A 14,351-nucleotide genomic window follows, 5' to 3' on the forward strand; every position below is an offset into this window, starting at 1 on the left:
TACCATGTTGTTTAGTCTTCAGATCTTCGTCACTTTCCCAGTTTTTTTCTTGTAATTGACTTCTAGTTTTATAGCAGTATGGTTGGAAAAGATGCGTGTTATGATTTCAGTCTTCTTCAATTTATAGAGGCTTGCCTTGTTTCCCAACATATGGTCTATCCTTGAGAATGTTCCATGCACGCTTGAGAAGAATGTGTAATCTGTTGTGTTTGGATGAAGTGGTCTGTATATGTCTATTAAAACCATGTCGTCTGGTTTTTCATTTAAGTCCACTATTTCCTCATTGACTTTCTGTGTGGATGATATATCCACTGATGTAAGTGGGGTCTTAAGATCCCCTACTATTATTGTGTTGTTGTTAATATCTCCTTTTAGGTTTGTCAATAGTTGCTTTATGTACTTTGGTGCTCCTGTGTTGGGTGCATATATATTTATAAGTGGTATGTCTTCTTGGTGGAGTGTCCCTTTTATCATTATATATTGCCCCTCTTTGTTTCTCGTTACCTGTTTTATCTTGACGTCTACTCTGTCTGGTATAAGTATGGCAACACCTGCTTTCTTTTGTTTGCCCTTAGCTTAGAGTATCATTTTCCATCCCTTCACACTGAGCCTGTGTTTGTCTTTAGAGCTGAGATGTGTTTTCTGGAGGCAGCATGTTGTTGGGTCTTATTTTTGTTGTTATTGTTTTTTGTGAGGAAGATCAGCCCTGAACTAACATCCATGCCAATCCTCCTCTTTTTGCTAAGGAAGACTGGCCCTGAGCTAACATCTGTGCCAATCTTCCTCCACTTTATGCGGGACGCCACTACAGCATGGCCTGACCAGCGGTGCGTCGGTGGATGCCAGGGATCCAAACCCGGGCCACCAGTAGCAGAGTGCACGCACTTAACCGCTACACCACAGGGCCAATGCCGAGTCATCTTATTTTTTAATCCATCCCACCAGTCTGTGTCTTTTGATTGGAGAATTCAATCCATTTACATTTAGAGTGATTATTGATATATGAGGGCTTAATGTTGCTATCTTAGCACTCATTTTCCACTTCTTTTGCATTTGCTTGCATTTGCTTTGTTTCTCGTCCCATGTGTTTTGGACTACCACTTCAATTTGGTACTTCTGTATGATGGTTTTCTTAGCTTTCTCTTTACTTATCATCTTTTGTGTCATTGTTCTGTTTATTTGTTTAGTGGTTACCATGAGGTTTGTATAAAAAATCTCGTAGATGAGATAGTCCGTTTTCTGATGGCCTCTTATTTCCTTAGACTAACTCGATTCCATCCCTTTCCTCTTCCCCTTCTAAGTTATTATTGTTACAATTTAGTCCATCTTGTGTTTTGAGTTTGTGTTTAAAGTGATGGGTTTCTATTTATTTTTGGTGTTTTCCTTCCCTTAATCTTTGATGTTATAATTAAGTGTTTGCTAATCTATTCTGATAGAAAGCTGCAATTTTTCTGATTTTGTCTGCCTGTTTTCCGCCGTGCTCAAAGCTTTATATCCCCTTTCTTTTTTTTTTTTTTCACGCATAAGGGCCTTGAGCATTTCTTGTAGTGGGGGTCTTATGGCAATGAACTCCCTTAGCCTTTGTTTTATCTGGGATAGTTATTATTTCTCCATCATATCTGAAGGATATTTTCACTGGATAGTGTACTCTTGGCTGAAAGTTTTTGTCTTTGAGATTTTTGAATATATCCTTCCACTCTCTCTCAGCCCGTAGAGTTTCTGCTGAGAAATCGACTGAGAGCCTGATTGGGATTCCTTTGTGGTTTTTTTGGGTTTTGGGGGGTTTTTTTTGTTTTGTTTTGTTTTTTTGTCTTGCTGCCCTTAATATTTTTTTCTTTGTCATTGACTTTTGCCAGCTTTACTACTATATGCCTTGGAGATGGTCTTTTTATTTTGATATGTTTAGGAGATCTATTGACTTCATCACTTGTATTTCCAGCTCCTTCCCCAGGTTTGGGAATTTCTCAACTATTATTTCTTTGAACAAGCTCTCTGCTCCTTTTTCCCTTTCTTCCCCTCTGGAAGACCTATAATCTTTATGTTCCATTTCCTAATTGAGTAGGATATTTCTCAGATAATTTCTTCATTGGTTTTTTACTCTTTGTTCTCTCTCCTCCTCCATCTAGAGCATTTCCGCATTCCTATCCTCAATAATGCCAAATCTTTCCTCCATATTGTCCACTCTGTTCTTTAAAGGTTCCAGATTTTTCTTTATCTCCTGCATTATGTTTTTCATCGCCAACATTTGTGATTGGTTTTTCTTTATAGTTTCAATCTCTTTTGTGAAGAAGTTCCGGATTTCATTGAATTGTCTATCTGTGTTTTCTTGTAATTCGTTGAGCTTTATTATGATAGCTATTTTGGATTCTCTGTCGTTTAGGTTATAAATTTCTGTGCCTTCAGGATTGATTTTGGGGTGCTTGTTATTTTCCTTTTGGTCTGGAGATTTAATATATTTGCATACTGCTTGAGGGTGTGGGCTTATTTTTCCTCATTCTGAAAATATGTGGTGGCATCTTCCACCTGCCGCCACTAGGTGGGGTTCAAGAGCTGTGTATTCTGAGCCTGCCGTGACCCCAAGGGTGCTCTGGCTGACCGGTTGTGCTGGGGCACCGGGCAGGGTGGAGGGGCTCTTTCTTTCGCTTGCCCGATCCCGAGGACTTCTCGCATTTCCCTCGCTGTCTGCTCTCCTGGGGTGCTAGCTTGATGAAGGCACTCCAGCAGCAGTTCAAAAAAGTCCCTCCGTATGGGTCTTCCCCAGGGGCTGTGAGAGAAGTTGGAAAGCGACCCTTTTCCCACAGAGGGCTGCCCCTTCCCCCCTCTCTCTCTTAGAGTGCCTGGACCTGGTCCCAGGGTCACTGTTATTTGGGAAGGAGAGGAGTTCTTATCTCCTTCCACTTCCTCCAGGGGTTCCAACACCTCCACCTTCAGACATATGGTTGTGTGGGTCTCTCATATGTCTTTTGTGTTGTGTGAATGTCCTCTGTTGATATACGAATGTCCTTTTTGTTGTATCTTAGCGGGGAGAGTCTATGGGGAAAGCTCACTCCGCCACGATGCTGATGTCACTCCCATAAGTCTTTACTCTTTATTGTAGCAGTCTGCATTTGAGAGACCAAAAAGTTCAGTTTTTCTTAAGTAGTTCCTTCTGTGCCGTCCTGGCAACTAGGAATTTCTATCTTGAGTCTCACTTGATTCTCTGCCCTCTCATTTCCACTTCAGGGAAAAAAGAAGTCTTATTGGAATATGATAAATAGAGAGTGCACCAAATTTCCAGAGGTCTTATTAGAGTTTTCCAGTTTTGAGGTAGGCTTATAAATAAAATCAGTAACTGTAAAATTTAACACTTTCATAGATTTTTAGATGGAAATGGATAAACAATGGAAATGGATATAAGGCCTACATTTAACCAGAAAATATGGTGCTTTTTCATCTTTTGGGAGAGGAGAACCAATGTATTTGGTCCTTAATTCCAAAATCTTTTTATCTCTTGTCTTATAAATTCATCTGAACTTCATTCAGCTCCATATCACAGACTTCTGCTAAGCTTTGTTCGCCTTGCCTCGCCAAACCAGCTTCTATCAGCTCCTTGCTTTTATCAGTTGCACAACCCATCAATCAGTCACTATAGTTCAAAATCTTAGTGTCATCTTTGTGTTTTCCTCTTCTTTCATATCTTTTGCCTTCTTAGCCATCAAGCTTGTCAAATCTTACTTTCATGAGTTTCTTTTTTTCCTATCTAGTATCCTAGTTCAGACTCTTCCTCAAATCCAGCGCTCCCCAAATTGTATTCAGAGGAATTCTGTTAGGGGAAATACTGTCAGGTTCTATAACCACATGAGTTTATCAAATACTCTGTCACATCCCTCTGATTGAAGTGTAAACCTCCTGAAGGCAATGACCAAATCTTAGACTTTCTTTATCTCTTCATAACACTGGTGTGTGTTGAATAAATACTTGTTGTTTGACTTATATAAAAGGAAGACAAGATTTTTTATAGGGTTTGTGAGTTGTACATTATTTGTAAATACGCATGGATAAACCTACCTTTATTAGCAGAATTGATTGAATTTAAATTCATAACATTTAACTTGGCCTTTTATGATTATGTAACATAATCTTTGTTTGATTTTTATTTGTAAGGTACGTCTTATTCAGGTTATGAAGCAGCAGTGTATTCAGCTGCATCCTCCTACTACCAACAGCAGCAGCAGCAACAGAAACAGGCAGCAGCGGCAGCAGCTGCTGCTGCTGCAACAGCTGCCTGGACAGGGACCACCTTTACTAAAAAAGCACCATTCCAAAATAAACAACTGAAACCAAAACAGCCTCCCAAACCACCCCAGATTCACTATTGTGATGTTTGTAAGATCAGCTGTGCTGGACCACAGGTACTTATGTTGTATGTTTTACCATGAGTCTTCAATGGTTATTTTTGATGGTTACGTATGGTTGATATTCTAACTTTTGTGCCTACAAAGAAAGTTTAAATTTTCTTTCATGTTAGCTTTTCACTAACACATATTTTGCTTAAACAGTCATTTTTTTAAAGGTATTTGTATTGAGATGTAAGAATTCCAATAAGAAAAGCACTGTAAAAATGATTATGAAGTAAATCAAAAATGGGCAAATTGAGCTTTTTTTTCCAGGAAGGATACTTTGTTCTTTAAATCAAACTTAAATTTAGCTTAAAAGATTTATATTCAAATTAACTGAGATTTGGGGGTAATATTGAATTTTTATTTCTTTTTCTGGAACCCACAACTTGCTTTGTAAATTAAAGCTTTTATACAAAATTTTTCAACTTAAGACAATTGGTTATTGATTTCCTTAGCTCTTCTTCAAGGTCCATTTTGAGTGTATAAATAGAATTTTACAGCCAAAAAAGGATGATCATAGAGATAATTCAGTTTTACACACTTGCATTGAAGAAAAGAAGACTTTCGTCAAATGTATTATTTTTTGGAGCATATAAATATCAGAAGAAAGTTGTCTTTCTAGAATATTAAAAATCCTTAAAATAAGTTCTTTTAATAATTCATAATTTTCAGGATGACATTTCTAATGAGATTGCTTTTGTATATGCTTTATAGAATATTGCTTATTTCTCTATAATCTCCTCCATCAGGAAAATAGGAACTTGGGGAACAAGAAGGGTGTAAGGAAGTGTCTTTTTCAAAAATATCAACTAAAGGAGCATGCAGAACTTCTGTTCCTTTTTTTGGTTTTGTTTTTTTCTTACTTGCTACACCTTAAAATATGTGATTTAGACATGAGTCTGTTTAAAAAATCTAATGAATTCAACTCACTTCCCAACTTTGTTAATACTTTGGGTATTCTAGTTTTTATATAAAAATTTAATAAGCAATTTGGCGGCAAATAAAAGGCATATTATTTGAAAAGACCAGATTTTGACTCTCTAGTAATTTCTTCCACTTTTATCTCTCTCCCACCCCTGCCCCATCTGTGTACATTCTTTTTAATTTACTAAATTAGTTCTGTCTACTTTTTAATACTGAGGTTTTGGGGTGTTTTCAATTACCGGCATTCCCTGAGTTACACCAAATTAGGGAAGATTTTAATATATGTGGCTAGTTACACAAAACCTTTTTTCTCCTTATTTTGAGTATAACAGGAAACAGTTTCATTCTGATTACAGGGTTGAGGGAGAGGCATCAGGTGGGAATGTTTACATCAACCCAGGATTAAACATGAAAGAGAACAAGGATGTTAGTCTTAGTATTTGAGGAGTGTATCCTACTCTATGATGACTATTTAGCGAGGATGATGCTATGAGTGGCAGATGCAGACCTAAAGAGATTTATTGAATATGTGGTACACATGTAAAGGGATAGAACAGGGTTCTAGGGTGATAGGTTAACAGCAACATTTAGAATGAGTATATATAAGGCTGACCATTGATATCGGAATGGTTACCTAAGAGTAGGCCAAGGGTAATTCTGCAAATCAGAGGCAGTCCCTTTAGGGGTAATAAGCTTTAGAGAAAAATATTATTGAGATTGTGAGTTGGAGTCTAGGTGTAGGCATAAGGAGGAGAGAATAAGTTGGTTCAGATTTAAGGGGCTCCAGTCCTAGCTCTGCCACTAACATGGCTTTGGGCAACTTGGAGACCTTAACTTCTTTGGGCTTTTTTTTGTTTCCTCACTTCTATAATCAGGAGTTGTTCTACATAATTAAGACTCAAACTGCTTCTTGGAGCCTCTGCAGGCTGCTGCAGATGAGAGGAGAATCAAATGGCCAGGTCTCCCTCTTTTGTTTCAAAAACGGAGCAGCTTTCCTTACTTGTGCATAAGATTTCTTTTGGGGAAAGGATTCTCTTGTTTAAAAATTAGAAACTTGTTGTTTTAGGTAATCTCTCAAGTCCCGTCCTAGTCCCATTTCTCAGCTCTGAGATTCTATAATGAATATACCATTCTATGCTAATCATATGTCTGTCTTAAATACAATTTAAAAAATAAAATACAAAAGAGGAACTGTTTGGCCCCACTCAAGAATAAACAAACTACTCAACAGTCCTTATTAACCTCCTCTCATTTTAATAAATCTGCCTTCTTCAGTTATCTGCATTCACGATAATTTTTAATATATAATTTCAGTGTTTTATTGTCTAATACTAAAATGATACTGTTTTTCCTTATAAATATATACAATTTGGGCTGTTATATATTTTAAATAGTTTTTTGTTCAAGGTGGCATGGATTCTATGTGAAAATGCATTCTGATTCAGAAAAATCAGCTTTATAAATAAAATACCTGCTTATAAAGAGTCTTTTCACCATACACTAACTTTTTTTTTCTTCTCATGATGTAGATACATTTTTCCCTCCTCATCCTGACCTATAAAAATAATGTCTTTGTGGAATGATCGCTGTCTCTTGTTCACTATCCAGCATTATACATAAGCAGTAAAAGATGCAAATTCTTGCAAGTGAAAGCTGTTGCCTTATATTGGTATTATGGCAATGTATGAAAGTTCTTTGTAAATCAAAGTGTTAGATAAATGTGTTCTTGGTAAATAAGGTGCAGAGAACCACAGATATACCACGTGTGAGAGTCCCACATACTCTTGTTCGATTGCTTTTAAAATTGTTTAGTGCTCTTTTTTAAATGAGTTTTAGAGATTTGAGAGTTGAATAATTTCAAATGATGTAGATAGAAAATTAGTGAAGCAAAATTTATCCTTTTTGTTTGAAACAGACTTACAAAGAACATTTAGAAGGACAGAAACATAAAAAAAAAGAAGCTGCATTGAAAGCCTCACAGAATACCAGCAGCAGCAACAACTCTACTCGTGGGACTCAAAATCAGCTACGTTGTGAGCTCTGCGATGTGTCTTGTACAGGAGCAGATGCATATGCTGCCCACATTCGTGGTGCTAAGCATCAGAAAGTAGGTGTTTTTTCCCCACACACCCTTATGTCTTACTGTGTTTTCTTTTGCTTTTTCAGTGGGGAGTTGAAGTAAAAGTGGCTTCAAAATTGGAAAACTTTGTATTATAAGCCTTGCTTATATGCTAACATACATAAAGGTGACATCAAATAGTCATTGCTTAAAGAGAGAAAGACTAGAAACCTTTCTTCTTTAAATTAAGCTAGATCATTTATTCCACCAATTGGAAATTTGTTGTATGATTATTTTCCTCCTTTTGTCATGTTTAAGTCTAGGTTGGTAAGCCTGTGGCCAAGTCATTTCATCTTTCTCTGCATTAATTTCCTCACCTGGTGGTAGAGGGAATATGTGTATCTATCTGCTTTGCAGAGATGATTTTGAAAAGTTTTGTGTATAAGAAAAAATACAATAAAGAAAAATATAGTTCGGATTTTCATTTTATATTGTCTTTTAGACAAACTTTTAAAAATCTACACTCTTGAGTTTTCCTGACAAATAAATATGGTTTTATTTTGTAGGTGGTTAAATTACACACAAAACTTGGTAAACCCATTCCTTCAACAGAACCAAACGTTGTTAGTCAAGCTACTTCTTCAACAGCTGTGTCTGCTTCAAAACCGACTGCCTCTCCTTCAAGCGTTGCAGCAAGCAATTGTACTATGAATACTTCATCAATTGCAACTTCTTCTGTGAAAGGTCTTACAACTACGGGAAACTCGTCTCTTAATAGTACATCCAACACTAAAGTATCAGCAGTGCCTACAAATATGGCTGCCAAGAAAACATCTACACCCAAAATAAACTTTGTTGGCAAGTACTGAAGATTCTCTGTGTTTCTCGTGAGTCTGTCAAAGTGATTTCTCTATACAGCAACTAGCAGGATGTGCAACTACGACATACAACTGTCTACTGGGGCATTGGGGAGAAACGGGAAAAAAAAAAAAAAAAAGGAGAAGGTTTGGCAATAGGCGTTAGCTCAGGGCCAGTCTTCTTCGGCAAAAAGAGGAGGATTGGCATGGATGTTAGCTCAGGGCTGATCTTCCTCACAAAAAAAAAAAAAAATGATTTCTCCTGCATTCCAGGACTAATCCTTCTGTTTATGCTCTTGTACCCATCTCCTCCCGTCTTCTCTGAGACCTTGTTAAATCACATATCTGTATTTTTTTCTTGAGTTTTTAGTCAGTCCTCTAATGGTTTTTTTCCCTCTTCCCTTCAGCCATGCAAGTATACCTGTGTCTTTGATAGACTTAAAAAAAAAAAAAAAAAAGAAAACGACGTTTTCCCATTCCTGTAATCCTCCCAGGCTGCTAACCTAATTTTTACTTTCTCTACTTCTATACTTCCTGTATCTTCCGTCTGTTTTAATATTTCCACTTGGACCCTTTTCTGAAACTGCTATCAGGATTCACCAAAGACCTAATTGCCAAATCCAGTGGCCAGTTTTCAGTTTCATCCTGTTGACTTCTAACATTTAACACAGTTGACTGCTATACCTTAAAGTTTAAGATACGTCTCTATCTCTCTGTTATAGGTCCACCTATCCCTTTCTCTGGTATCTTGATTGATTCTCCTGCCTTCATGTTCATTAAATGGTGGTGTTTCTGAGATTCTGATTCTGGCTCTCATCTCACTCTACTCGCCCAGTATTCATGACTGATCTCATCCATTCCAATGTGTGCGGTAACTTTAAAATCTTTAAAAACTCAAAACCCCCACTTGAGTTCTAGAGTTCTGATGCCCTGGTCATTATCTGTACGGCTCTATAGAAGCCTACCACTGTCATTCTAACCCATTATCTCATCCCAAGAGTACCATGAAATAGTTATAAAATTGTTGCTTTTTCATATGGAAAACTATACTGGCATTCATTCTTATTTATTGCTCCTCCAGTTTTTGCTTAGTCCCTTTGTTTCTATCACTACAATATTTCTACAAAAAATGTCTCTTCATAGCCACTATCTTCCTTTTTTGTTTTTTTCATTTTTTTGTGTGAGGAAGATCAGCCCTGAGCTAACATTTGTTGCCAATCCTCCTCTTTTTTGCCGAGGAAGATTGGCCCTGGGCTAACATCCGTGCCCATCTTCCTGTACTTTATATGGGAAGCCGCCACAGCATGGCTTGACAAGCAGTGTGTCAGCGCATGCCTGGGATCCAAACCTGCAAACCCCAGGCTGCCGAAGCGGAGTACATGCACTTAATCGCTGTGCCACCGTGCCAGCCTCGACACTATCTTCTTTTTAGGCCTTTGAAGTCTTTTCCTCAGAGCTTTGTCTCTTATTGCATCCAGTCTCTCCAACACTTGTCAAAGTCATTTTGTTAAAATACATATCAAATTGTGTTAGTCTCCTGCTTAAAAATTTTCAGTGGCCTTCCTCTTGCTTATGAAAAAACTCTATATTCCTTGATTATGTTATCCAAGGCCCTTCACAATCTGACCCCTGCCTGATAGGTCATCACCTTACCTAGGTGGTAATTCATACTGAATTACTGAGTGTTCCTTGAATTTACTGTAGTCTTTTTAACTCCATGTTGTTGTGCTTTTTTGTACCTGCCAGTCTTTCTGTTTAGACATCATTCTCTTCTTTCTGGCTGGCCCCTTCATACTCGTTACTCTTCTTTCAAAGCCCAGCTCAAATGTCACACCCTTGATGAAGCCTTTCCTAACTGGGTCAGGTAAAACGTAGTGGCTCGTTTCCTTTACATTCCCACAATACTCTATTCATACTTAATTACCGCACTTATCGTATTGTATTATAATTACTTGTATCTTCCCTTAAATTGTTGGCACATCAGAGGCAGCTACACTGTCTTATTCTTACCTATATTACCAGAACTTAGGACAGTGCCCAGTTCCTTGGCAAGGAACTAGGGATATAAACATGAATTAGGCTTAGACCCTATCCTTTCAGGTACTTGCTTTTCCCTTTTAGGTACTTGATGTTATGAGAGCCATGGTGGGGACAGAGAGGATCATGGGTGGTGGTGAAGGGAAAAATCCAGATATGTATTTCATTAATAGGATGAAAAAGCCCAGTGGTTTATGTGCTTCTTCAAAATTACGATCTATTGTATGTCAAGCAGGAGTTTGCCTGTTGGTAGAAAAGATAAGAACTGTATCTGAAGTTTTTGTTCTGTCAAGTTATACATTTATACAAGAAGAAAACTAAAATTACTATAATTCTTTTATGCTCTTCTAGGTGGTAATAAGCTGCAGTCAACAGGAAATAAAACAGAAGACTTAAAAGGAACTGAATGTGTTAAAAGCACCCCTGTCACTTCTGTACAGATTCCAGAAGTAAAGGCAGACGCAGTGTCGGAACCAGTTACACCTGCCTCTCTTGCTGCTTTGCAGAGTGATGTGCAGCCAGTGGGCCATGATTATGTGGAGGAGGTATTGATTTGAGAATACTATTGCTGTGAGATTAGATAAAGGGAAGAAGTGTGTCACTTTGTTCCAGGCATGCTTTATATGTAAAATTAAATTACAGGCTACCTCGTTTTAATGCCCTTCACAGATATTGTCTTTTTTTATAATACCCTCCACCAGCAAAAAGATTATGTCTTGATAAAGGCTCAGATGATGGTTAGCATTTTTTAGCAATAAAACCTTTTTTACTTAAGGTATGTACTTTTTTTTTTTAGACATAATACTATTGCACACTTAATAGATTGCAGTATAGTGTAAACATAACTTTTATATGCACTGGGAAAGCAAAAAATTGGTTTAACTCACTTTATTGCAACATTCGCTCTGTTGCGGTGGTCTGAAACTGAACCTGCGATATCTCCAAGGTATGCCTATATATTCAAGTATATTTTAGATTTAGGTTAGGTTACTTACAAAGTAAAATCAAAGGAATCTTTTTTAAATGTTTTTAAAAAGCATGCCCTTTAAGCTTGGGTAAGTGGCATCAGAATTTTTTTAACATCTCTTTCCCTGCTAACCACCATCACTGTGGTATAAAGTAACTTTCCATTTATTTGGTAGACATTCTTGTCATGTAGCACTTCAACTATCCTGAACGGAAAAATTAAAAAAAATTATGAGCAGCAAAAATGTTGACAAAGAGAACCAATATTTCTCTCTAAACAGTCACTTAGTTTCATGTCTAAAATTAAAATTAATTAGATCTGATTTAACAGATCTTGTTTATTTTGTTTCTCAAGCTGATTAGAAATCTATTCCTGTTTTACAGGTAAACGCAGTAAATGGAGGAGGGAGGGAACATTAGAGGGGCTTGATAAATATTTGCTGTTAGGGAGAGACTAACAGAGTGGTGTAGCACTACTCTGCTTTACTGTATTGTAGTACATAATGTGAGTTCTCTGAGCTTCAGTGTCCACATCTATAAAATTTGGATATTCCCCAACGAAGTTGTTAAAGATTAGATGAAATGAAGTACTTAGCACAGTTTTAGTAAATATTTGTTCCTTCATTCTTTTCCCCATCAAGAAAAATTACATACTGTGTTGAATTCTTTGTTTACGAGGTAGAAAACTGGGTTATGTAGTTTATAAGTAGTTAATTTAAAGTTATAGGTTTTAAAAGAGTAAGACTTGGTTATCTGAAACAATGTACGCACCCAGAATACCTTAATCTATAGTGCTATTGGTTAAGTAATCCTAAACTTCAGAGAATTGCATTCAGATGCAATCTTTAAAGCTTGCACAAACAATTTGAACTTAATATCTGTCATAGACTTCTTATAATATTCTGGTCCACTTGTCTTCCTAACTGGTTGTGCAGTTAGAAAAACTTGAGATTGGTTTTCCGTAAAGGTACATGTATAAAATCTTGTGTTTTGTAGAAATTTGTATACCAGAATAATGCCTTTTATCGTCTTTATCTCCATCTCTAAGAACAGTTCCTGGCCAGTGACAGGTATTCAATAGCTATTAGAGAATTTAAGGTATCTAATTGCTTTTAAATCTAAATGTTTACATATAGGCAGAAGTATTAAAGTTAATTATAAAAGCAAATACATGCCAACACATCTTGCATGCTACAGTTAAAAATTGTAACATTTAGTTTTTTTCTATAGATTATCTTTTTAAAAAATTATAGACATTGCCTCATTTTTTCCTCACTTGAAAAATTGTTTTTCAACATTTCTTTATCAGAGAATCTGAGGGTTTGTGAATGAAATCTTTAACAGTAGCATTACTGTTATGATTCTTGAATTTTTTTCCCACATCAAGGTACGAAATGATGAAGGAAAAGTAATTCGATTCCATTGTAAATTATGCGAGTGCAGCTTTAATGATCCCAATGCTAAGGAGATGCACTTGAAAGGGCGAAGACACAGACTTCAATATAAAGTGAGTAAAATTTTAACTTTCTTCTTCTCCCTCTTCCTCTTTCTTTTTTTTCTTTTTTTTTATGGCTCAGAACATTCTAGTTGCAAAACAAAGCATCTGTGCATAACTCAATCTATGAACTTCCACTCTAAGATTAGCATGTCATGTCTCACTTAGATTTAGATGTTTGGTTTTTACTGATTAGTTTGTTATACTTAGGTAAGAACAATATAACCACATTTCATCATTTTTAGTGACTGACAAAACTAACATTGCTTAGATCAAGTAATCATGTAAAGATAGTTGCTTCACATAAAGTGTTTTGAAAGAAATGTCAGGTCTTCATTCACCTCCTTTATCCTGGTAGAATTCCCACGGAAATGAGTTTTGAGATGTGGAATTCTTCATTGAAAACACTTCAAGTGTTAAGTTAAATCTAAACATTGTATTTAAAATTTTTAATTGAGCTGAACTAATACACTAGATAAATACTTTCTCTTCTTTTTTTTTTTTTTTTGTGAGGAAGATCAGCCCTGAGCTAACATCCGTGCTAATCCTCCTCTTTTTGCTGAGGAAGACTGGCTCTGAGCTAACATCTATTGCCAGTCCTCCTCCTTTTTCTCCCCAAACCCTCAGTAGATAGTTGTATGTCATAGTTGCACATCCTTCTAGTTGCTGTATGTGGGACGCAGCTTCAGCATGGCCGGAGAAGCGGTGTGTCGGTGTGCACCCGAGATCCAAACCCGGGCCGCCAGTAGCAGACCACACGCACTTAACCGCTAAGCCACGGGGCCGGCCCATATTTTCTCTTCTAAACATAGAGGTGGTGAAAATACAAGTCTGTTAAAGGACATTACTTCTATACGAAAGGAAACTTTTTAATCCCACCCTCAGACATTAGGAATCATCTATTTGTGGCCGGCCCCGTGGTGTAGTGGTTAAGAGTGCACACACCGATGCACCCCTTGTCAGGCCATGCTGTGGTGGCGTCCCACATAAAAAGTAGAGGAAGATGTGTACGGATGTTAGCCCAGGGCTGATCTTCCTCACCAAAAAAAAAAAAGAAAAAAGAAAGAATCATCTATTTACAAACAAGTAAAGGAAAATTAAATATCCTTTAGTCCCCTAAGGATTTCTTGTATTGGTCAGCACTTAAGTTATGTACCTTTTTCAGACTAAATATATAATTTTTTAATAAGTTGGACAGTTAAGGAATTTTGGGGTGGGAGGAGGAAAAAAGAATGTTTATTAATGTATTCTAAATCTTTCCTGTGATTCAACTTGTTTACTGATTTTACTCTTATAATAAGAAATTTGCAACTAAAAGCCTCTATGAGAAAGAATATGTGGAAATGTATGATTTAATAATATGTTACATTGTTGGAGGGGCTGCTACTTTTTTAAATGTCTTGTGTTTATTAACAGAAAAAAGTAAATCCAGATTTGCAAGTAGAAGTAAAGCCCAGTATTCGAGCGAGAAAGATTCAAGAAGAGAAAATGAGGAAGCAAATGCAGAAAGAGGAATATTGGCGAAGACGAGAAGAAGAAGAACGCTGGAGAATGGAAATGAGGTCATGTCAACTTTTAATAGCATGATAATACGTGGTCCAGCCTTTCTAAAAAATTTAGCCATTCTAAGTATA

General features: G+C 36.8%; 1 protein-coding gene across 3 annotated transcripts in view; it reads left to right on the top strand.

Moving 5' to 3' along the window:
• Positions 1-14,351, top strand: part of ZFR (zinc finger RNA binding protein) — an 82,959-nt gene that overhangs the window by 31,647 nt on the left and 36,961 nt on the right. For all 3 annotated transcript variants that reach the window (XM_058564281.1, XM_058564282.1, XM_058564283.1), the window contains 6 exons: positions 4,144-4,391; positions 7,219-7,410; positions 7,929-8,220; positions 10,608-10,801; positions 12,610-12,729; positions 14,134-14,279. In XM_058564281.1, coding sequence (XP_058420264.1) covers positions 4,144-4,391; positions 7,219-7,410; positions 7,929-8,220; positions 10,608-10,801; positions 12,610-12,729; positions 14,134-14,279 — 1,192 coding nt within the window. The remainder of the gene's footprint in view (positions 1-4,143; positions 4,392-7,218; positions 7,411-7,928; positions 8,221-10,607; positions 10,802-12,609; positions 12,730-14,133; positions 14,280-14,351) is intronic.

Source organism: Diceros bicornis, chromosome 20, assembly GCF_020826845.1.
Source record: "Diceros bicornis minor isolate mBicDic1 chromosome 20, mDicBic1.mat.cur, whole genome shotgun sequence".
In the NCBI taxonomy this organism is placed as follows: Eukaryota; Metazoa; Chordata; class Mammalia; order Perissodactyla; family Rhinocerotidae; genus Diceros; species Diceros bicornis.